We start from the raw sequence: 25,480 nt of genomic DNA, 5'->3' as shown, positions 1-25,480 counted from the left end.
AGCTGATTCAGTTTGTTATACAGCAGAAACTAACACACCAATGTAAAGCAATTATACTCCAATAAAGATGTTTAAAAAACCCCAAAAAACCTTTAGCATTTGTAATCTACCCGATAGACTCCAGACTCACCGAGAAGACTTTTCAAACCGACATCTCAATGGGCAAGTGAGACATCATTCAATAAATATTTTTATAGTCCTTGCTCTTGTATGCAATAGCATCATTGCCAAGTGTTTTCTTGCCTTTTTTTTAAAAGCAGGTTTCTCAACCTCAGCCCTATGGACATTTGAAGGCAGATACTTCTTTGCTGTGGGAGGCTGTGCTGTGCACTGCAGGGTGTTTAGCACATCTCTGGTCTCTACTCTCTACATACGAGGAGTGCCAGCCCCCTAGCTGTGACAACTACAGGCAACTCCAGACATCGCCAGTGTCCTCTGGAGGGCAAAACCACAGCTGTAAAGTTTATGCCACACTCTTGTTTTCACCCCTTCTCCTTTCCCCGCCCCCATTTAATCAGCACCCAAGGCAAAGCAGAAAGAAGCAACTCCTCCTAAGTTGCAGCTTCGTTGATCACCATCTCAGGCCGGCTGGCCGAGGAGGATGCAGCAGGCAGCTGACTTGGGAACAGAGTTTCTGCTACAGATCCCACTTGGTCCCCAGGCCAGTTCGCTCCCTGTTGCCTGGGGTGTCCTAACATAGCAACGGTTGAATACCTCACTCCACTCACTCTTAGCTTTGACTCCCACGCCACAAATATTAATTCGACTCCAGTGGGCTCTACCGCTACTTCAAGAGAGAACCTGGCACATGGGAAGAGATGAGAGAGGGTTAACAGTGCCTGATGCCTGGGAGGGGGTGTAGGGGACTGTTTACTGCAACGCTTATTTGTATTCTGTAATTTGTCTGTGATGAATATGGATATCTTGTCATTCACCTAAATTTTTTTTTAAATGGAAAACAATTACATACACCCATAAAAAGATGCTATTTCCTCTTTAGAAGTTTACAGAACAGTGTGCATGTCTGGTAGCATCGGAAGAGTTGGTTCGTGGCTCCAACAAGCCCTGTTCAAACCCTGCTTGGCAACAGAAGGGAAAAAAAGCAACAGGAATGCCATAATACTGTTTTCTTTCCTGCCTTCATAAGCACAATATATATTCGCTATCAAACTGGATTATTTCATTCATCAGTCACTCGGCCATTCTGTAATCTTTTTTCTTTTTTTTCATTTTTTAACATTTTTATTGGAGTATAATTGCTTTACGATGGTGTGTTAGTTTCTGCTGTATAACAAAGTGAATCAGCTATACGTATACATATATCTCCATATCTCCTCCCTCTTGTGTCTCCCTCCCACCCTCCCTATCCCACCCCTCTAGGTGGTCACAAAGCACCGAGCTGATCTCCCTGTGCTATGTGGCTGCTTCCCACTAGCTATCTATTTTACATTTGGTAGTGTATATATGTCCATGCCACTCTCTCACTTTGTCCCAGCTTACCCTTCCCCCTCCCCGTGTCCTCAGGTCCATTCTCTATGTCTGTGTCTTTATTCCCGTCCTGCCCCTAGGTGTAATCTTTTATCAATGTCTACTATGTACTCAGAACTATGACAGATGATTCATGGGATTCAGAGACAAATAAGACAAGGTTCTTGCCCTCAAGCAGTTTAAATCCAAATGGATGGATGATCAGACAAGTATCAATAGCCCTCTCATACAAGAAGTGAAATTAAAACACAGTGTGGGAAGAGGAGTCGAGAAAGACCATGAACCAAAGCACAAAGGTGGAATTGTACTCGACCGGGGGCGCCCAGGGAATAAATATCACACTGTCCGTTTGGCTGGAGCGCCAACGTTGAGAGGTGGAACTGGCTCCTTGGGTAAGCAGGACTCATGCGGTGTCAACGTAAAAGCAACTCTAGCTTTGTCTGCCATTGTCTGTTTAAACCTGCCTGGTAGGAAAATGTTCCTCGCCTGGTCCTGGGTGAAATCTCAGGCAGGCCCATAACCCGATAATTCTTAGGTAATACAAAGCCTTACAGCCCTTTAAACAGCAAAAGAACGGTCTTGATTCAGAATCCAGAATGCCCAACCCCACAGGTTAAGCCACAGTTGAGCCTTTCCGTGAAGGTGATCCCAGCTCCCCCCCAGGAAGGGCCCACAGGTCGCCTGTGACTGGGGGGAAATGGTGGGGTCCACTCCCTCTCTCTGTCTTCTCACATTCTCCCCAGCATTCTAGCTGTCCTTCCTGATCCTACAACTAGAGAAGGAGGAGGGAAGGAGGAGAGGGGAGGGGAGGCGAAGCTCTTCCCTCGCTGACCTGATCTAGAATGGTTTTACCCTCTTTAGGCAAGCAGACACTTCTCTCATGGGATTCTCCCATCGGGTCTTCGGAGACCTTTAACTTGGCGGTGATCTCTCCCTGAGCTTCCTTCACCTGGCTGACCGGCCTCTAGCCTGGGCTCACTGATTTCTTCCACCGCCTGTGGGGATCCACCTGTGGGCCTCCATCTCAAGGCGGGCAAGGGTACCATCAACTCTCTAGGCAGCCCCCCCGGACAGCATTTAAGACAACACCCCTGTTGACCCTCCTGTGGGAATCCGGTCCACACCGGGGCCTCCTTATTTGATCAGACAAAAAAGGGTGAGTTCAGGCCCCATGCAGCCCAGCAGCCGCTCTCTTCCACTCAGACACCAAGGCAATTTGCCCTGTAGATTCCCCAGGCTGATGTCAGGCACCAGGCCACCAGGCTCCCAACTGAGGAAAACATGGGACAAACTTCCCGGATGATGTCCCTCAAGCCGTGCTCTCTAGATTTGGGATGAGAGACTGGTACCCCTTCCTCCATCCCCAGTACCCTGCAGTGGGGGAATCACAGCCCAGTTCTCTCCAAAAATCCCCTCACCCAATCTTCAATAACCTCTCACTTTTATACTCTCTCCATTTGACCACGAGGTCCAAGAGGTGTGTGTGTGTGTGTTCAAATATACATAACATAAGATGTATCTTTTTAACCATTTTTAAACACACTGTTCAGTGGCATTAAATACATTCACATTGTTGTGCAGCCGTCACCATCATCCTTCTCCAGAATTTTTCATCTTCCCCAACTGAAACTTTACCCATTAAACACTAACTCCCCATTTCCCCCTTCTCTCAGCCTCTGGCAACCATCATTCTACTTTCTGACTCTAGGTCAGGAGTTTTCGTATTTTTTAAAAAATTCTTCATGCTGTAACCTTGGTGCCGAAGCCAGATCTTCCATTTAACATACTGTTTAACAAAGAGCGTCAGATTATATTCCAGAGAAATTACACTGGAGAGGTAGGTAAGGGCAGAATATGGAAACTAAGATGCTGGGTCCGGAAGCCTGTCCTGAATGGGGAGCCGGGGAGGAGCCAGCCTTTGGGGGGGTTTGCTTGGAGAAGCAGCATGATCAGATTACATTTCAGAAGGGCAATCTGGCAGGGGCACTCGTACGGGATGAAGGGACAGGAGGAAATGGAAACGGGGGCGTTGATGGGGACTTGTAGTAATCCAAACAACGAGATGATGAGAGCCTGAACTAAAGGTCATGAGGGTAGAAAAGACTCACAAGATATTCCAGAGGCTGAATGCAGAGGCACTGGTGGTGGACCGAATAAGAGTCTGAATCAAGAATGAAGAGACCAATGTGAGAGTAATTGTGAAGAAACCTTGCATATGGTCTGGACAAGGGAGAGGTGAGATTAAAAGAAAATAACAATTCTCTGACTTTTAAGCCTCTGAGATTTGGAAAATGCTATCAATAAGAGTAGAAAAACAGAAAAGTTCGATCGGGGAGAAACATGAAGGAAGATTTTCATATCTATTTTGGCTAAGTATCTGTAATTCCTGCAGGAGGTAGAGGTTGTGATGGCTTAGAGGCAGTAAGAGAAGAATCACTAGTGAAAGACAGATTGGAAGTCATCTGAATCCAAGGGACTGGGTGAGATCAGCAAGGGAGGTCGAGTAGAGAGCGGTGGATAGGGAGGAAATGTTACCATCTACTCCTACAGAGGAGGAAGAAGAAAAGAAGCAAGGAGAGGGACTTCCCTGGTGGCGCAGTGGTTAAGAATCCCCCTGCCAATGCAGGGGACACGGGTTCGAGCCCTGGTCCGGGAAGATCCCACATGTCGCGGAGCAACTAAGCCCGTGTGCTACAACTACTGAGCTTGTGCTCTAGAGCCCGCGAGCCACAACTACTGAGCCTGTGTGCCACAACTACTGAGCCCACGCACTTAGAGCCCGTGCTCCACAACAAGAGAAGCCACCGCAATGAGAAGCCCGTGCACCGCAACGAAGAGTAGCCCCCGCTTGCCGCAACTAGAGAAAAGCCCGCGCACAGCAACGAAGACCCAACGCAGCCAAAAAAGAAAAAAAAATTTTTTTTAAACTTAAAAAGAAGCGAGAAGAGGCGGAGAGCGAGTGGTCCAGCATAGCAGCCATGTGCATAGAAAGCCAGAGGGAAGGGGGGTGAGGGCAGAGGCACCACCCACCCCCACCCCTGGGCTCCTGCACCCGTACAGTGATTCCTTAGTTTCTGCCCTATATAAAAGTCCCAGCCCCACTCTCCCTGCAATACTGAACTATGCCAGCTGCCCGAATATGCCCGGCCGTTCCTCATCTTACTCCCTCTTAAATACCCTGATAATTCCCTATACAGATTTCAAAATAACTTAGACGTCTCCTCTCTGAGCAGCCTTCCTTTATTTTCATCAGATGGCACCTTTCCCTCCTCGGTCCTACCTCTAGATTGCTCAGATCTTGCCAACATTGTACTGCGCTGCGGTTATTGTCTACAGATTTCATTTCCCCTGTGGACTGAATGCTCAGTGACAGCCTGGCTCTGATTCATCTTTCATCCCCGGACTTTGCACATTTGATGCGATTAATAGCTGTTCGTCACATGCATCACCTGAGGCAGAACACACAGTAGGTGTGCAATGCTCCTCTCCCTTCCCTGACTGCCGGAGACACTCTGTCTGCAGCAGACACTCACGTATGCTATGAACTTGAAACAAAATACGAAAGGATGCAGCACTGGCAGTGGCATTGAAATAAAAAACAAAAATTGGCCATTCTCTCTCTGGACTGCCATCATGATCCTGAGCTAGTGTTTTTGAATAACAAGAAGCTTAAAAGAGCCTCTAGAAGCAATGCCAACGATGCCATCTGGAAACAATTCACTTTCTAGAGTGATACCCCTGTCAATCAGATAAATTAAAAATCTTTTATCTCCAACTTGCCATCCTCAAAGATACAAAGTTCTGGGTTGGGCACAAAAACATGGTCCAGGTAAAAAAAAAATTGATTCCTGGAGGTGTTGGGTTCATTACCTAACACTTTGTGAACGACAATGCAGGTCAAAAGACCAAGTAAAGGGAAACAGATGACCAGGAACAAGAAAAGAGACTGCATGGTAACATCATGCCATGGCAGTGCTTGGCTCACCGCTGGAATCTGATGAAGGCGAGCTGCTGTCTCCCTTTGCTTTCTCTTACTTAACTTTGTCCTTGCCAAAATCAGCTACTCAATATTCTGTAATGGGAAAATTCAATATTCTATATGGGAAAAGAATCTGAAAAACAATGCATATATGTATATGTATAACTGAATCACTTTGCCATACACATGAAACCAACAGAACATTGTAAATCAACTATACTCCAATATGAAATAAAAATTAAATTAAAAAAATAAATACCCTTAAGAAAAAAGACGGAATGAAGAGTTGGGCTGGGTTTCCTGCGTGGCACAGGGAGAAGACTGAGCCCCAGCCCTGCTCGAGCAGAAATGGAAATGTTATTTCCCAGAAGTCTCTTGCTCTGCATCATGCTTTGCATCCTCAGAGAGCAGCAGGGTGGGAGTGAAACAGCCTCTGGGCAGCCACGCCCTCACCCTATAACTGGGGCTGCGTTCCCAGTGCAATGCACATAAACACAGTTCCGTTCTTGTTATGAAAATTAAGAACCTGATGCATAGATGCTGAGTGTGGTTCTTCCTTCCCTCTCTCTGCTCCTACCCTGTCTCTCTCCAGGAGCCATCACATGGGACAGAAGGACATGCACATTGAGACAGGTCTTAGGTTCTTTAAAGGACCAGGTTGGTACATGCTTCTCCATGGGAAGTTATATACTAAACTTCATTTGTCTGAATGGATAAAGAAGATGTGGTACATATATACAATGGAATACTACTCAGCCATAAAAAAGAATGAATTAATGCCATTTGCAGCAACATGGATACAACTAGAGATCATCATACTAAGTGAAGTAAGTCAGAAAGAGAAAGACAAACACCATATGATATCACTTATATGTGAAATCTAAAATATGACGCAAATGAACCTATCTGTTCACAAATGAATAGAAACAGAATAACAGGCATAGAGAACAGACTTGTGGTTGCCGGGGAAGGGGGCTGAGGAATGGAGTGGGAGGCTGGGGTTAGCAGATGCAAACTATTATATATAGATGGATAAACAGCAAAGTCCTACTGTATAGCACAGGAAACTATATTCAATATCCTATGATAAACCATAATGGAAAAGAATATAGAAAAAAGAATGTATATATGTATAACTGAATCACTTTGCTGTACAACAGTAATTAACACAACATTGTAAATCAACTATACTTCAATTAAAAAAAATGAACTTCATTTGTCTCTACAGTGGTCCTTGGTGAGGTAAAAGCTCTCCAGTCCTGCTCTGAGGAAGGAAACCCATGCCTGGGGCTTATCCACGGCAGCTGCCACATCCCAGGAGAGGCAACACAGGCTCCTACTGTCCCTATTGGACACATGGGTCATCTGTTCCTGGGGAAAAAGAGAAGAAACGCTCTCCACGAAAGAAAACAGAGGTGCAGTAGTTTTTCTCTAGTTTTCCTAATACACAAGAACTTTCAAGAACAGCATTCCACTGCCTCTTCTTGGAACAGCAGAATGGGAAGCTTATTCTCCGGAATGAATAAAATGCACGGTCTCTGGACTTGAGGGTAACAGGCACAGCTGAGGGCACGGCTGCTAAATGGTGTGAGGTAGGGAATTGAATTTTTCCCCCTCAATTAAAAAAAAAAAGGAAAAAACAGTATTTTTCAACAGAAGAACCTCACAATGACCTCCAGTACACACACACACACACACACACACACACACACATTTCACCCAGAACTGCACCAAAGGAACTGAGCAAATCATGAGATCAAGCCAGTACCTATGAGGAAAACACGCAAAGCTCTACACAAACTTAAATAATTCATTAGATAATTAATTGATTAATTAAATCAGACCATCTTTCCCAGGTGGTGAAACCAATCTGCACAGTAATCTAAACATGAGGAGAATCTTGTTTAAAATGGTGAAACGAGGGGTCTAAGTTTTTTGTATGCTCCTTCCTTCTCTCTCTCACACACACACACACACACACGCACACGCCCCACATTTTTTATTCCTATAACAATTTCAAAGATATTTTATCAGAATTGGCCCTTTGAATTGGATCAGCAAAACCATAAGAGAACCTGCATTTCCCCTCTTTATCAGTACATTACCTGGCAACTTAGGAAGGAGAATTAACAAATGTCTGAAGAGTGAGCTGTGCACACTAGAATTCACAATTAAGTGGACAGGTGGTAAGCAGGAGGTCAACTCAGAAAGACAAAATAAGGAGCACCCAGTGTTCCATTTTATTAGTTGTTCTGTGTCTGCAAGGAAAAATATGCCCTAAAACAAGCAAACAATCAAAAAAAACAACAGAACTCAAACTTTAAAGATCATGAAGAGTGAGTGAGACCTGGAAGTTCACTTTCAGGGGTCCAAGAAACATATCATTTTCCATCAGAGCAAAGCACTTGAAGTTTGTTCTTCTGAGCATTTTTCAATTAGTCTTCGCCTCCCTGACATCAGCAAGCAACGTAAGAGGTCCACGTCTGAGATAACTCAGCTGGGCATTTGCCAGTGTTTTCAGACTGGCCATAAAATGGGACCCAGAGCTGCAGCACAAGTTCTGGAATTGATTCAGGGTATGACACTGCCCAGGGTTACACTACACAGGGTAGTTTAGGAAGGTCCCTCAGACTGGCCATGGGGGAGGTGATCACAAGTCAGAATACATCCATCACACATAACAAATGCTGCCTTCAATTTCACTTTTGTCCCAAAGACAAGAATTAAAATCCTTGAGTCACTGGGGGCTCCAGAAGATCAGCTTCTCCAACCAGCAGACGACGTGGAGGGGTCCAGTCATTACCTGTTGAACTCTGAGTGTCCTGGTGTTAAAAGTAAAACCTCTCCCAATCGTCTTGTTTTCTTTTCATTTGATGATTTCATGAGGAATTAGCTAAAGATGTGCATTTAAACTGTATGTCTGCCATTTGGTAACGTTCCAAATGATCTCATTTTTTAAAAATTAACCTATTTTTCATCTAACGTCCAGAATATACTCTTCTTGTCTCACATTAAAAAAAGAAAAAAAGGGTCAATTAAAGTATCTGATCTAAGCCTAAAGCGATTTAACATCATTATCCTTTGCCATTTAATAAATCTAAGTCCTGTCCACCTCATCTGTTGTGATTAATAGGCCTTTATATATCTTTCTATGAACCTGAATGCAGGAAGGGTGGGGGGGGGTGTGTGCATGTAGATTTTAAACAGAACTCCTGAAAGATTCAGCAGAATTCCTGCTGACATAAAAAAATGACCAAAAAACAAGATCCATCTCTGTCCAGTGATGGGTTGGCCATTGCTTGACGCTCAGGGAGGAAGTGGGAGTGTTTAATGCTCAAGGAGAGGAAGGAGCAAATGAAGAGTTTTATTTCAATAACTGAGAGTCTTACCAAACTTTTAAATATTTTCCACTAACAGATGGTAAAAGGGCTTTAGTATATGCAGACAAGTTTAAAATGCTTTTCTTAGGTGGTGCTAAATATTACTGAATCGTGTCCCAAGGATATCTCTGTTGAGAAGCCCTGACTGCTTTTCTTCCATCGGTCAATGTTTCCAGCAGGCAGGGAAGGGCTGGTAAGATGGTGCAGAAAGCAGAACACTGCATAATAACAGAGACTGGAACCCAGGCACGACCCAGAGTGAGCATGGGCGGCGGTGGATGGGGTGGGAAGAGAACGCAGGCTCATGCAGGAGAGGACACTGTCTTGTTCACCTTGGTGTCCCTAGTGCCCAAAATGGGGCTTAGAAAATAGTAGGGCCCAATAAATAGTGCTGAATGAATGAGTACATGAACGAAAACAACAACAACAAAAAGAAACACCATAAAGAAGAAAAGGAAAGCTATGATGAGAAGTAGAGAAGAGCTAAGGTACAGAGTTCACTTAACCCCCTTTACAAACTTTTGCCAAAAATCAAAGCCCTCATGGCCAATGATACATGAGCCTCTGCTTACGATGGGGCAACATCCTTGGTACCATGCCTGTGGGAAACCTTGGAGTGGGGAACCAGACCATGTGACAGTGGGAAACGTTCCCTCTGGGCTCTAATTCCTCATACTTCTTGGAGACATGGAGTGCACAGATAGTCTCCGAATGCATTTTAGCTGGGTTACAACCTTCTTTTCCAAATGTTTTAAAAATCAAAGCTACTTGCAAGTAACGTAAGTGACTCATCTTAATGTCCCTTCCTCTCTCTGTTCCTGTGTCCTCTCTAGTGCAGGTGGTGAAGAGTGACGAACAGTCAACCAGGAGCAGGGGGACGAGGAGGCGGGACCCCTAACTGAGAAGTAGGCCCTCAGGCTTGATCTCTCCCTGTTACACACGGGGTGAGGACTTCAGCCCTGGGCATCTCCAAGAAAGCTGAGGAGTCACATAGGAAAATCTTTCTAATATGAACAACGTTTTTTAGGAGAAACTATGTTATACAGTATTAGGGTGGAATAAACATACACACTACAATGTATAAAATAGATAACCAGCAAGGACTTACTGTATAGCACAGGGAACTTTACTCAATATCTTGCAATAATCTATAATGGAAAAGAATCTAAAAAAGAATAGATGTACATATATATATGTATAACCGAATCACTTTGCTGTACACCTGAAACTAACACAACATTGTAAATCAACTATACTTCAATAAAATGTTTTGTTTTGAAAAAAAATTTTTTAAATAAAGATAAATAAAAAAATAAAGTTTTTTTTTAAGAATTAATTTTATTTATTTATTTATTTTTGGTTGCATTGGGTCTTCGTTGCTGCATGCGGGCTTTCTGTAGTTGCGGTGAACGGGGGCTACTCTTCGTTGCGGTGTGCGGGGGCTTCTCTTGCTGCAGAGCACGGGCTCTAGGTGCACGGGCTTCAGTAGCTGTGGCACACAGGCTCAGTAGTTGTGGCACATGGGCTTAGTTGCTCTGAGGCATGTGGGATCTTCCCGGACCAGGGATAGAACCCGTGTCCCCTGCATTGGTAGGCAGATTCTTAACCACTGCGCCACCAGGAAAGTCCCAAGAATGAAGGTTTTAATACAAGTGATTGAAAGGAGACAACCATCTGTCTCGATTAAATTATCCCGAGTCCCCAGTTTTCTTCTTTATTCTACAGCTTTCAAAAAATAAGTGCAGAAAAAAATTATCTACATAACACACAATAGGTTGGCTATGTGAGCACTGATGAATCCCAAGTGAAGATTTCTGCCACTATTTAAAGGTGGAGTGAGGCACAATGATTCTGCTTCCAAGGTAAGTAAGTCCCACAAATCACTGCCATTTCACCTTTCGTCCCATTAATCCTTCAGCTCTGCTAAGTGTCTCTCTCCCTCTCGACCAGAGGGCTATTAAATATACCTTTGGCAACACGGACGTGGACCACAGGAAGCCTCCAGAAAGGCTGTCCCCCTGATTGCTCCGACTCCGAAACAGTAGGAAGAGTTTTGGTAGCGACAGGAGAGAAGCATGCGTGTGTGTGTGTGTGTGTGTGTGTGTGTGTGTTTAGGTGGGTTTACGGGGCTAAGGTTGGCAGTCAGAGGAAGTAAGGGAACAAGTTCGTGATGTATTCTTTAAACAGTGATCCTCACCACTTGATTCTGGACATAAGATAAGAGATGGTGGGTCACATGTATATTCTAACATTGCCCCCCACTTCTCCAGCTGTGAAGATAAGTGATACAAGCATGTGGAAGCCATGAGAAACCAGGAAATGTGCTCGAATCCAGCTGCTATCCCATATTTAGAAAACGGGAAGTAAATCAACTCTGAGCACGAACTCAAGATGGCCTAAATATGGGGAAAATGTATACATGGGTGGAGTAAATAGAAGACTTATTAGGAAGAAGACCAAGAATGTCGTAGGTTCTCGCACTTTGATAATGAGAAAATACCGCTCTTCAAGCCTTCATCTTCCTATAAGAGTAACAGAAGCCAAAAGGGAGAAATAGTTCTCTTCAGGAAAGTTTTCCGTTCTTGGGCTAATGTAGACACTCCCCGGCCCAATGGCAATGGGCTCCATCAGTCTCACCCTGTGTGTATCTTCCGGTGCTCAATGTGGCTGCTCAGTGGGACGGTGGGATGTGGCCACTCAGCAGAGGACACAGGATTCCCTTCTCCAGAGGTAGGGCTGTGATACCAGCCTGTAGCCAGATGGGCACAGAAGCCATGGGGTTTAATTATACATGCAAATGTTCCCCTTCTTTGACATGGATAAGGTAAAGGTTAAGGGTTAATACGGCAATGAGAAGAAAAACCATCGTGGAATGAGAATGTTTTAGATCTCTCACTGAGGAAAATAATGACCGTGCTCTCCCTCACAAGACCATAACTGTGGTAATATACAGCCAAAGAGTCTGAGGGGAGGAGCCATAAAAAGCGAAGAGTGGTGTAAGAGATTCTAATGCAGTGACAAGATGCACAGCTTCTACCTGGCAGGGAAATTGGTCCTCTGAGAGAAAAATGGAACAGAATGTTTGACTAGTTGCACAAATATTTGCATTCACACTGCCATCGGCTCCCTCAGAAAATAAAGCTTCTTGTTAAGAGTTGTCACCATCAAATAGTACTTACTAATGGCCTCTCTGTGCTACTGTTTGTGTCATGTGTAATGTCTGTAGAAATGTTTTTTTTATTTCTATCAGAAAACAGAAAATGACACAGGAATACAGGAGACGGGCACGCTAGGCCGACTGCGATCACATCTCCTAGGCGTCATTCTCAGTTATTTTGCTCAGTATTGTAAAGGATCTGGAACCCCTTCACCACGCCCAACCCCACCTTGCACCCCTTGCCTTACAGCCTTCCATCCCCCAGTCCAGCCAAACAGAAACGGCATCTGTAATGAAGGTGGAGCCTATGAAATTCCTTTCTGAGCTTTTGCCTGGTTTCTGAAACAGGCCAATACAAATTTTTGTAGCTATATTAACATATGTGCCCTGCACCGGGGAGATGATAGTAAAACAAGAGCCCTTTTGAGTCCGGCCTTTCTGAGGCCCAGGCCTCAGTGTGGGAGGTGAAGGAAGCCGGGTCAAGAAAGCAAAAGGGTGGCCAAAGGGTGAGGGCTCTAAGGGGAAAAGGAGGCGCAGAGGCGCTGGCCTGGGGTGTGAGCCCAGAGACCTCCCCCGGGAGGTGAGGGAAGCAGAAGCCGCCACTCAGGTATATGGGCTCGGGGATTTGGAAGCTGTGTGTGGAATCCCAAGATAAATAGAAGGGCACTTACTAGTCAAAGGGTGAAGGTAACACCAGTTATGGTGGGAGCTCCTGTTAGAAGCAAGTCCCCTCTTCTTGCTGGGAAGAGAATGGCCCTTCCAGAGCTGCATACAGCTATTTCCCACTCTGTCCTGTCTAAACAACCAGATAAATAACACCAAGGTATACCCTCTGAGCTTAATAAAATCTAGACCTTCAGGAAAGGAATTCTCTGGATATATACACAGGTTACATTTTTATCTTATTAAAGTGATCTATTCTCTGTTTATATAAGAGTTTCTGCACTCCAAACATCTGCAATTCTCACTGAGTTTTCAAGTGCTAAAAAAAGAGTCTAATTGCTTATTTATGATTTAACTCCCCCAGTTATGGGTTTCTGTGTATGTGTGTGCATGTGTGTATACACACACACACGTATATCCTGAGAGTAGCTTAGGATATATATGGCAATGACAAAGTGATCTCCTTATTAGTTGTAAGACCACTGTTGGTGATATTCATTAAAAGTCATTTAAAAAGTTGACATATGAATATCCTTTGCCATCAACTGAAGTACAGAATAATGCTATAGCAAAAACAGAAATCAGGGAAGTCAAGTTAGGTTTCATAGGCTTTATAGCTGAAAACTAAATATGGTGCTAATATACATAAAGACAGGCTTTCATGTTAATGTTAAACAAGTCTTCATTTTTTTACCCAATTTTTGGAATTATGGAAATGTGATGATTGCCTAATTATCACAAGCAACAAGCAACAAAAGAAAAGAGAGATAAATTGGATTATAATTAAAACCTTTTGCGCTGCAAATAATACCATCAAGAAAGTGAAAAGACAATCAGCAGAATGAGAGAAAGTATAATATTTGCAAATCATACATCCTATAAGAGACTTACATCCGGAATACATAAGGAACTTTTACAACTCAAAAGTAAAAAGACAAATAACTCAATTAAAAAGTTGGAAAATAACTTGAGTAAACATCTCTCCAGGAAAGATATACAAATGGCCAATAAGCACATGAAAATATGCTCACCATTATTAGTCATCAGGGAAATGCAAATCAAAATCACAATGAGATACTAGCTCACACCCAGCATGAGGGCTATAATAAAAAAGACAGACAATAACAACTTTTGGCAAGGATGTGGAAGAATTCAAACTCCCATCCATTGCTGTGGGGATATAAAATGGTGCAGCTGCTTTGCGAAACAGCTTGGCAGTTCCTCAAAATGTTAAACGTAGAGTTACCATTTGACCCAGGAATTCCACTTTGAGCTATATACCCAAAAGAAACAAAACATATGTCTACACAAAAACTTCACATGTTCTTATCAGCAAAAGTTGGGCAACAACCCGAATGTTCAACAATGGATGAATGGATAAACAAAATGTGGTATATCCATTTTATACCATGTATAAAATTAGTATTGCATTATTGGTATATCCATTCCAATAATATCCGATGGAATATTATTCAGCCATAAAAAGGAATAAAGTGCTGATGCATGTTACAACATAGATGAGCTTTGAAAACATTACGCTAAGTGGAAGAAGACACTTCTTGGGTAATTACATTCATGTGGAATGTCCACAATACGAAAATCTATTGAGAGGCAGTAGATTAGGAGCTGGGAGAGTATTTGGTGGAGACGGGAGGTAAAGAGTGAGTGCTAATGGATATAAAGTTTCTTTTTGGGGGGGATGAAAATGTTCTGTAATTAGACGTGGTGATGATTGCACAACTCTGTCAATATACTAAAAACCACCGAACTGTACACTTTAAATAGGTAAATTTTATGGTATGTGAATTATATCTCAATAAAGATGTTGAGAAAGTGGGATGGTATTTAAAAAAGCAGTCTGGAAGTCCCCTCTGAGACATAACAATCTAAAATATATATATATATATATATATATATATATATATATATATATATCATTAGAAAAGTAGAGTACTGGGTTCAGTAGGTTTCTCTAGGTGCTCGAAAAAAGCTGAAGTGAAAAAAAGCATTTTTCAATTGCAGACTGATTAGATTAGGCCATTTTGACATTTTCATGCTTTCAAATTCCTCAGCACCAGCTATTTGACAACGGGATAAATAGACAACATTAATAAAATAAATAAAATACTTTTTTTACTGATGCTTCTAAATTACTCTTTAACTCTTTTATAGTTGGCTAACATGTCCACCTGTTCACTTTAGGAGTGTACTCTACTTTCCACTGTAAGCAAGGAGAATCACAGGAACTAGGTAAAACTAGGCCTCCCAGGTTCTTTCCACCATTCAATTAAATAACCCGTAAGTTTGAAGGAGGGAAACGAGAGATGACATTAATATAAACTGAAGACACCTATTTTCCATCCTTGCAGATAACTACTGAAGTCATAGCTTATAAAGTTTGATAGGGGCGTCCCTGGTGGCGCAGTGGTTGAGAATCTGCCTGCCAATGTAGGGGACACAGGTTCGAGCCCTGGTCTGGGAAGATCCCACACGCCGCGGAGCAACTGGGCCCGTGAGCCACAATTGCTGAGCCTGCGCGTCTGGAGTCTGTGCTCCGCAACAAGAGAGGCCGCGACAGTGACAGGCCCGCGCACCACAATGAAGAGTGGCCCCCGCTCGCCGCAACTAGAGAAAGCCCTCGCATAGAAACGGAGACCCAACACAGCCATAAATAAATAAAAAAAATAAAAAAAAAAAGTTTGATAGACTATCATTTTCCAAGGGAGAAATATCAAATAGAACAGTGAATAGTTTTTGCCCTGAGAACTTATTTAGCTAAAATCCCTACTTTATCTCAAGGAATTCTTTAGAACAGCAGAGTCTCCGACGTGACCTTGGATTTGTTGGAGCTGAGGGTGGGGAGCTTTTCCCTCCTAAAGGAATGCACACGTTGCCCAGGAATAATCCTGAAATTTAACAGCAAAGCACATGGGAAAAAAGCAGCATTATCTGAGGCTAACAACCAACGCTATCTTGATTTATTAGGTACACGTACCCTTCTAAAAAAGGTTCCCAGATACCATTATTTCCTAATAAATGAAAAAGAACCTCCACTGAAGACAGATGATTCTTTTTAAAAGGCAAAATGTGCATTTAAGAGAGCTTTCTGGGCTTCCCTGGTGGCGCAGTGGTTGAGAATCTGCCTGCCAATGCAGGGGACACGGGTTCGAGCCCTGGTCTGGGAAGATCCCACATGCCGCGGAGCAACTAAGCCCGTGTGCCACAACTACTGAGCCTGCACGTCTGGAGCCTGTGCTCCGCAACAAGAGAGGCCGCGATAGTGAGAGGCCCGCGCACCGCGATGAAGAGTGGCCCCCACTTGCCACAACTAGAGAAAGCCCACGCACAGAAACGAAGACCCAACGCAGCCAAAAATAAATAAATAAATAAATAATTTAAAAAAATTAAAAAAAAAAAAAAAAAAGAGAGCTTTCTTCTCTGTCAGTTTCAACCCAAGGCACTCTTTTTTTGGATGGACCAAACTTATTTCTCTAATTAACCATTTCCTCAGCACAGTGCTTCCCAAAACTTAGCTTTCAGAATCACTTGTAGGGCTTACAAAGAACTCGAGAGTTTCAGCTGGGTCCCCAGTAGAGCTCAAGGATTTGCATTTCTATCACCTCCCTATCTTCTCCAACTCATGCTGATTCTGTTGGTCTGGGGACCACACTTAGAAGCAGGGCCTCAGCACATACAGAGTTGCTGCTGGGTAGGCTGAGTCCTGGCTGGGCAGTCTTCTCCACCAGAAAGGAAAGGCAAGCATCACCCAAAGGCCAAAACACATTTACATTCAATATTTAATTAACAGCAATGACCATAATCTGCTCCTCGAACTTTCGGGGTTCAGACGTATTGCTTATCTTCCTGGTCTCACACTACCCTCACTCTTGCCCATCCAAGGTGCGTTTCTGGGGATTCTTCTCCTCCTAGCAATCCTACATGACAGCAGCCATGTCTGCTCAACATGCCCTTATTCCTAGATACAGCAGAAGTTTCCACTGGTGGGCCCCAATTGGAGCTGAGGCGATCAGCTGGAATTTGGGATTGGGATTAAGACATTTCTGTTTAGGGACTTCCTTGGCGGTCCAGTGGTTAAGATTTTGCCTTCCAATGCAGGGAGTGCAGGTTTGATTCAGGGAGCTAAGATCCCACATGCCTCACGGCCAAAAAAAAGCAAAACATAAAACAGAAGCAGTATTGTAACAAATTCAATAACGACTTTAAAAATGGTCCACATCAAAAAAATCTTTAAAAAAAAAAAAAAAAGACATTTCTGTTTAGCTGCTCTTTTGAACAAGGGGTATACTCAGAAGCTGATGGCAATTGTCATGTTCTACCATGTGGGCTGGATATCAGAAAAAGTCCATCTGTATGAGCAGAGAAGCAGGGTTGGGCAGGGACCTCCTGGGCTCCATACGGTCTTCCAGTCTCCGGCTTCATGGGACGCCTGACACCCTGCTGCATCCCTAGCTTTGGGTTCATTCCAGAAGTCAACCCCAAACCTGCACCTTCCATTAAATTCCTCTTTCCTGCCTAAACTAGCTGAAGAGGATTTGTTACTTACAACCCAAAGGGCCCCAATTAAAACTGTTCACAAAGTCAATCTCTGGGTACCTTTCCTCTCTGCTTCAGTTCACCTCGGAGATTGAATTCACCTTAAAACTTCATCCTAGCCAAGTTACCTGCTTCTAAATATCTCTGCACTAAAGCCCTTTCTTACGTAGGTGATTCCCTGAACCCTACATCCCTATGTATTTCAAATCCAGGACCTGCCTGGATTCCTCTACAAGAGGCAATTATAATTTATATTTCTCTCCAAGACTAGGTGGGGCTAAATGAATATAAATCAGAAATGAATATAAATCGATGCAGTTTCCCTCTTTGAGCACAGAAAAATGAAAAACAATAGACGTGTTTTGAATCAAGGTCTAACGTGAGGTTTTATTTACCATGTTAGATCAATTTAAATGTTTAATTTTTCATTAATGTTTCTGAATAGCTTCAGCTTTCCAGCTACTTCTTTTTTGTGGGATTCATATTTTTAAATGGCATTCTTATCTACTACTTCTTGGTTCAATTATACATGTGGTACATTTTATATATGCACGACCAAGGTAGAAGAAGGCATTTCTTTGTTTCTTTGAGCATAGCTACTTCTCTTTTTTCTTTATTGAGGTATAGTTGATTTACAATATAGCTACTTCTCTTAAAGCACAACAGAGACAGAGCAGATAAAACTTTGGGTCACTTAGAGCATTACATCACATCTGTGATAACACATCTGTTCTCTAAGTTTTCAGAGTCACTAGACGTTGCAAAACCAGAGATTAAGACTGACTTGATTCTCTTAGTCTGTCTGATGTAACCTAGCCTCTCTATTGGACTTCAGGATTTTGGCCTCCTTAAATCAAGACTTCTGGGAATTATCTTTGGCAAATATACACTTAGCAGAAAAGTCTGATTATCTCGGCTTTCTCATGTCACGTACAACAAGTAGTCCCAGACACCCAGTGGTTTCCTTAGAGCGAGTTGCTTTCTTTATGGTAATCAATTTACTTGGCCCAGCTGTCAGGCACTTGACTGACCAATTGACAACTGGAAATAGGAAAGAAGAAAACTCAGATTTTCCTAAACACACAGTTAATGAAAAATTTCACCTGGTTGTTAACGCATCTGTGTTTTCCCCAGAAAACATACATGTTAATTTGGAAAACAATATGCCTACAGAAGTTTCTCCACCTAGGAAAGTTTCACATGATATTTGACCTGGCCATGTGCCCAACATCCATCGTGAAGGAGTTAACATAAATTAATTTAAAACCGGAAATGAGGCAGCCAAATGGTTGACTAGTTTCCTCTTGTTAATTCGAGGAAAAGACCTAAAGGGCCTAAACTACGACAGGTCGTAGCATTGAATCTCAAGGAAATAAGTAAGAGAGATGAAAAATCCTCTGATTCCACATGGTAGCTATTCTTTGGGTCAAAACTGAAAGAAGGAAAAAAAATGTATAATAATGCATGGGACGTACTTTTCTCACCTAACTCTTCCTAAACATATGGATTTTCCCCAGCGGGACAGAAGACCATAAATGAAAATTAGCAAGGCAGGGACTCCCACCCACAGGAATGCCTGCATCAAGGCTTTGGGGTATTAGGCGAGGAGCAGCCCTGACTACCTGCACAGATGCTTTGAGAAACGCATGGAAATAGCATGGAAAGGGGGGCCTGAAGACACTGACAGGTCCTTTCCTCAGATGGCTTTCAGGGCATAAACATTGAAATTGTTAAAATTATAACTTGAGGAAAGACAGCATAGGCGGTTTTTTCCTAACATCTTCCTTCTTCCAAGAGCACCGATTCACCCGTGATTAGAAACCCTAATAAAGGGTGAGTCCTCTTTACCTTGCGGCTTCGGAATGAAAAGACATTTGTTTTTTTTTTAAGTCACATTCCTATTTTTAGGGCTGACTTGGAAACTTCTTCGCAGTTTAGTGACCACAGTCTGCTAGACTGTAGCAGTATGAAGTTCCAAGTGCAAAGCACTGATTGAATGAATTCCATTGCCCTGGATGACTTCTGACTAGACCACAAGCATCTAGAAGGTAGAGACTGTGAAGCATATTTCTTTGACCTAAGTCAAAGCATACAGAATACTGGAAAATTTTTTCAGGACAAAACAATAATTATCTTAGTCTTCAAACAAGTTTTCATTTCCACAGCATGAAGCAGGGCAGATGCCCTTTGGAAATACGACCATGTCATCCATTCAACTGTTATCTTTTTTGTTTTGGTTTTTGTTTTTTTAATTTTTGGTCACGCCACACACCTTGCAGGTTCTTAGTTCCCTGACCAGGGTTGGAACCCGTGCCCTCGGCAGTGAAAGCGTGGAGTCCTAACCACCGGACGACCAGGGAATTCCAGATTCAACTACTGTCGAACCCCACAGCACGTGTACTCACTAACACCCCACATAAACATTTAGAAGAGCCATTGCTGACCACAAATATCATTAAATGTGCATGGCTGCCTAGCTATATTCTATTTTGGGAATCTCTTATTACCTAGGAAATGATTTCATACTTCATTGTCTCAAACTGCATCATCCAAAAGGACTAAGATAAAATGTTTTCCTTAGAGAACATCTTTCCTGAAATCTCATTATTGCATATTATCTTTTGGTGCCACCCTAGCTTCCTCTACTCTCAGTGTTGGCTGCACAGTAAACTCTGAAATAGAAATATTGCACACTGGAATCTTACCACCAGGAGGGGATAGGAGTCACTGTTGGAAAAGCGTGAAAGTCTATGTTATGGGAGAAGCATTAGAGAGCTGTGTGACCTCTCTGAATTGACTGGAAAACCAACAGACAGATTAGTGTATGTCACCAAGACCTTTTGACACAGGAGGGAGGGTTCAAAGTATGTGGGCTCGAACATCATTTTTTTAAACTTGCAGCTTTTAGCAATTAGCACAATCTTGCTAGAACTCCCATTTACACAGGAGAAGCTGCATTATCACTGCGAAGTTTAGAAAAATGGGGCGACAAGGTAATAACTGTATTATGCTTTATCTGTAACAAATCATGTCCCCTGGAAGTTCCAGCGTGTTTTAAATTAACATCAAAGGAAAGAATTCTTAACCCTACCAACTGGCAAATACAGGAATTTCAACTGTTCTAATACAACAACCCTAAGTAAATAATTATTAATTTCTTACTTTCCAACCTACTGGTCAACCAGAAACACAGAATTGCTGGTGAAATTACACTGGGAAGGGGTCTCCCTAATACATATCTTGCTTTCATCCTCCAAGCACACCAAGTTACAAAACTGAAAACAGTGTTTGATTCATATTAGTATTTTGAGTAGAGTCTCTAAAAATTATTTTTAAGCAGCAGCAAACTAAGGATGGGATATGACTTGGTAAGTACTATTATTTACATAACTTTTCTTTCCATGTTCTTAAAGTCATACCTTTGAATTTTAAAACACACTAAATTTCTATCTGTTCTGAAGGGCATGGGGCAGATAGGAGACTGGGTGGGAAAAAATCCAAAATACATGAATTTCAAATTATAACCCATTTTGCCAACATTTGATAGGCTGAAATGACATTTAGATACTAATAAAAATTATTTGTTTGCCTTAAGAACGTAGATTAATTACTGTAACATTCCATTATGAGATTTTCTATTTATAAAATCTTATTGCTACTCTATTGGTAATCACTTCAAGTGCCATCTTAATGGTTTATTAAGTTCAGAAAAATATTATAATGGTTCTTAAAGAATATAGTACAAAAACACCAAACAGTGCAAGGTCCTCTATTAGGAAAGAATAGCTATTTTGATCAATTAACAGAGGTGCTTTGAATGTCATTAGAACCCATTTAAAATTATGACCTACAGCATCTTAGAAAACAGCACTGTTTTCCAACAATTTGCAGGCATAATCAGGAAAGGGGGAGTGTATTTAATAAGACAGGTACACGGCTGACATCCGCAAACAAACTCACACACAGCACAGGAATTTTAGCCAAGTAATCCAATCATTCCTGAATTCACCGCCATAATGTGATATTGCCGCCATCAGGCTAATTATAACCCATGCAGGAAGCAGCCCAGGTGGCTTGCAAGTGATGGTATCAGAATGTGAATATTTTAGAAGAAATCAAGTACCTGATAGTTTCATGAGAAGTTCAGATGCTGCTTTGACTGACATATCCCGCCTTAGTACGTTGCCCTTTGCTTCCTGGGGCTTAAGTGTGTCCTCAGAGATGCTCGGGGCTGGCACTTCAGACTCTGGGCTGAACACATAGTTGGACCGAGGCAACGTGGCACTTAGAGCCTCCTCTTCCTTAGGTTCCTCTTTCACTTTAAAATTAAGATTCATGGGCTCCTTCTGATTTGCAGCTGTCAAAAGAAGAAAAGGATTACACACATATACATGTATGAAAGGCCAGTCCCACTCTTAGCTGTTCCCAACTTAATGAAGTATGCAATGCATGATCACATCGTGCTAACACAGGAGGGACCACAACCCGATCAAAATAGGCTGAGCCCTGAGCACAAAAATACAAGTCACTCCATGAGCGTAGGACTTAGAAGAGTGCGGGCTTCTGAATCTTTGGAACCTATCATATTTTAGGAAGTGCTGCCTCTACAAAGTGTTTGGGCATTTTCTCTTTGGTTTCCAGTGTCTTCTTTCCTGTATATGCTGCTGCTTCTCTGACCTATTAGCACTCTCCCTACCTAATCCTATTATAGAATAATGCTTTCAGACAGTTATCCTGCCATAAAATATTGAATATAAACATGAGTCAGAGGCAAAAACCAAAGCAAAAAACTAGAATGCGGTGGTCAGGTGAGGATGGAGAATTTGCCAAAGAGAAAAGCTCAGAATGGAGATATAACACTTTTGCCTTATTATAAGCTGATGCCACTGTCCCACAAACAGTGGGGCATGCACTTGGCATTGTCTTTCTGGTCAATATCTGTAACCCAAGTTATCTCCGAGTCCACAATGGGCATTTTTAAGAGAAAAAAATTTTATTTTGGAATAATTTTAGATTTGCAGAGAAGTTGCAAAGAGGGGTCAAAGAGTTCCCATACATCCTTTACTCAGTGTTTCCTAAAGTTAACATCTTACGTAACACCATGGAGCATTTGTCAGAACGAAGAAATTCACATTACTATGATCTAAGTTCCAGATTTTATTCAGATTTCACCAGTTTTTCCACTAATGTCCTTTTTCCATTTCTAGCATGGTTGGCTGGTGTGGAGTGTGTGGTCAGGGCAGAGCTAACTGGCCTATTATGGGATAGATTCTGTGGCTTGGCTACACCTTACCAGGCCTTCACCCACTGAGCTACATACTACTTCCTGGTATTTCTTGGGAAAAACCAAGAAGGAAGACTAGCAGCCTCTTTTACCACTTGTCACTTTCACAGCCATCTTGCTCTCCTTTAAAAGTCCACATAGTAGGACCTTTAAGTTGGTTAATTTAGGTGTGCTGGTATTTTAAGAAACAAGATCTCATCCTAATACAGAGTTCTTAGAAATGCTTCTTAGAATGAGCCTTGGGCTTCTCTGGTGGTGCAGTGGTTAAGAATCCGCCTGCCAATGTAGGGGACAAGGGTTTGAGCCCTGGTCCGGGAAGATTCCACATGCCACGGAGCAGCTAAGCCCGTGCGCCACAACCACTGAGCCTGCGCCCTAGAGCCCGTGAGCCACAACTACTGAGCCCACGCGCCACAACTACTGAAGCCGTGTGCCTAGAGCCCGCGAGCCACAACTACTGAGCCCTCATGCTGCAACTACTGAAGCCCGCACGCCTAGAGCCCGTGCGCCGCAACAAGAGAAGCCCACGCACCGCAATGAAGAGTAGCCCCCGCTCGCCGCAACTAGAGAAAAGCCCACGCGCAGCAACAGAGACCCAGTGCAGCCAAAAATAAACAAATAAAAATAAATAAATAAATTTATAAAAAAAAAAAGATTGAGCCTTAAGCCCACTCTTGCTTAACAACAACAACAACAAAAAGGATGAAAATAAATCCCCAAAGGGCACGCCTATCACCCCCTGCCCACCATCTACCTCCAGCCAATACATAGACACAAAGTCCTTTCTTTATACCTCATGCCCTTCTAAGAATATCCCTGCTGGAGTGACAAGTTCACACAGACCAACATATTTGGGAACTGGACCCCAGAGGGCTAAAGTGACACTTGGAAGTTTTACTACCAGAAAGATGAAGAGCTAAGACAAGAAGCCAGGTGCACGGGCTGCCCACCCTGTGTCCCCTGCCTATCTCCACTACACCACTCCTCCATCTCTGGTCCCTGTGTTATAACAACACCTGAATGTAACTTGACCTTCAAGTCTTTGCTAAAATACCACCTTCTCAATGAAGATCGCGACCACCCTGATCAAAACTGTGATGCCCACCCCACAGTACCCGCAGTCCCCTAAACTCTCTTACCCTACTCTAATTTTCCTTTTTTTTTAAAAATATTTATTCATTTATTTATTTGGCTGCGTCGGGTCTTTGTTGCGGTATGCGGGGTCTTCCGTTGCCGCGCACAGGCTCTCTAGATGTGGCACGTGGGCTCCGGAGCACGTGGGCTCAGTAGTTGTGGTGCGCGTCTTAGTTGCCCTGCGACATGTGGGATCTCAGTTCCCCGACCAGGGATCGAACCCGTGTCCCTTGCATTGGAAGGTGGATTCTTAACCACTGGACCACCAGGGAAGTCTTCCCCCACCTTTTTTTTTTCAATAAATTTTTTTAAAGTCTTTATTGAATTCGTTACAATATTGCTTCTGTTTTATGTTTTGGTTTTTTGGCCACGAGGCATGTGGGATCTTAGCTCCCCGACCAGGGATTGAACCTGCACCCCCTGCATTGGAAGGCAAAGTCTTAACCACTGGACCGCCAGGGAAGTCCTTAATTTTCCTTCTTATCCAAAATACTTATCACCAGACAACATCTTGTTATGGATTGAATTGTGTATGCCCCACCTCCCCAAATACAAATGTTGAAGCCCTAACCCTCACTGCGACTGTATTTGGAGATAGGGAGATAATTAGGTTAAATGAGGCCATCAGGGTGTGGCCCTAATCCAATATGACTTGTGTCCTGAGAATAAGAGAGACACAGAGGATGTGCACACACAGAGGAAAGACCATGTGGGGACAGAGCAAGAAGGCAGCCATCTTCAAGCCAAGGAGAGGCCTCAGGAGAAACCAAACCTGTCAGCACCTTGATCTTGGACCTCCAGCCTCCAGAAGGGTGAGAAATACATTTCTATTGTTTAAGCCACCCAGTCTATGGTATTTCACTATGGCAGCCCTAAAGACTAATCCATATTACATAATTTTCTTATTTATTATGTTAACAATTTATGGTCTATTCCTTCAACTCAAAGGTAGGCTTCATGAAGGCAATAATCTTTGTTTTAACGCTGATGTATCTCGAGTGCCTAGAACTGGGCCTGGCACATAGCAGGAGCTCAACATGTATTTGTTGAATAAATATAATACGTTGGTCACAAATCAGTGACATCTGTTGGCACTCCATTATTACCTGTGGTAAACAAAAACTACAAATCCCAAAATATTCCACCAAAGGCAATCGGAAGTGCTTTCCTCAAGTCTGATCATGAGACTGGGGATAAGACCTTCCAGATAAAGTTAAAAGCTCTGCTACTGCCCCACAGCTCTTACTGAGGTGTCTCTGAATGATCACTGGGACTCTGGCATTACTAAAGGAGGAACCCAGAAAAATCTCAAGGAAAGTGCTGAAAATCTAGCCCTCTGGGGACAGTGCCATTGGCATCTGAGCCCAAGGGAACAAAGACAGTCTCTAGAGCAATCTTCAAGCATGTATTTTGGACCTCTACAGAAGGTAGTTCCTAAGAGGATTCTGTTTATCTAGCACATTTCTTCCCTTTCAACCACTTCCAGCAGGAGGGCGTGGTTGCTGGCCACCTCCTAAAGCTTCTCTCACCCTAAGCCTTTCTTCCAGAATCCTTCATAAAACCCTTTCCAAGAGCATCTGAAGTTAGTCACGATAGTGTAATTAAACGGTGTGCTGTAGGGGACTTCCCTGGTGGTCCAGTGGTAAAGAATCCTCCATCCAGGTTTCCCTGGTGGCGCAGCGGTTGAGAATCTGCCTGCCAATGCAGAGGACACGGGTTCGAGCCCTGGTCTGGGAAGATTCCACATGCCGCAGAGCAACTAGGCCCGTGAGCCACAACTACTGAGCCTGCGCATCTGGAGCCTGTGCTCCGCAACAAGAGAGGTCGCGATAGTGAGAGGC

At 43.0% G+C, this 25,480-nt stretch overlaps 1 protein-coding gene across 1 annotated transcript in view; it reads right to left on the bottom strand.

The window, feature by feature from the left end:
• Positions 1–25,480, bottom strand: part of ZNF827 (zinc finger protein 827) — a 175,825-nt gene that overhangs the window by 82,915 nt on the left and 67,430 nt on the right. The window contains exon 5 of the mRNA XM_061191626.1: positions 21,345–21,578. Coding sequence (XP_061047609.1) covers positions 21,345–21,578 — 234 coding nt within the window. The remainder of the gene's footprint in view (positions 1–21,344; positions 21,579–25,480) is intronic.

This window comes from Eubalaena glacialis, chromosome 5 (genome assembly GCF_028564815.1).
Source record: "Eubalaena glacialis isolate mEubGla1 chromosome 5, mEubGla1.1.hap2.+ XY, whole genome shotgun sequence".
Classification (NCBI taxonomy): Eukaryota; Metazoa; Chordata; class Mammalia; order Artiodactyla; family Balaenidae; genus Eubalaena; species Eubalaena glacialis.
This window is presented reverse-complemented; position numbering and strand designations above follow the sequence as displayed.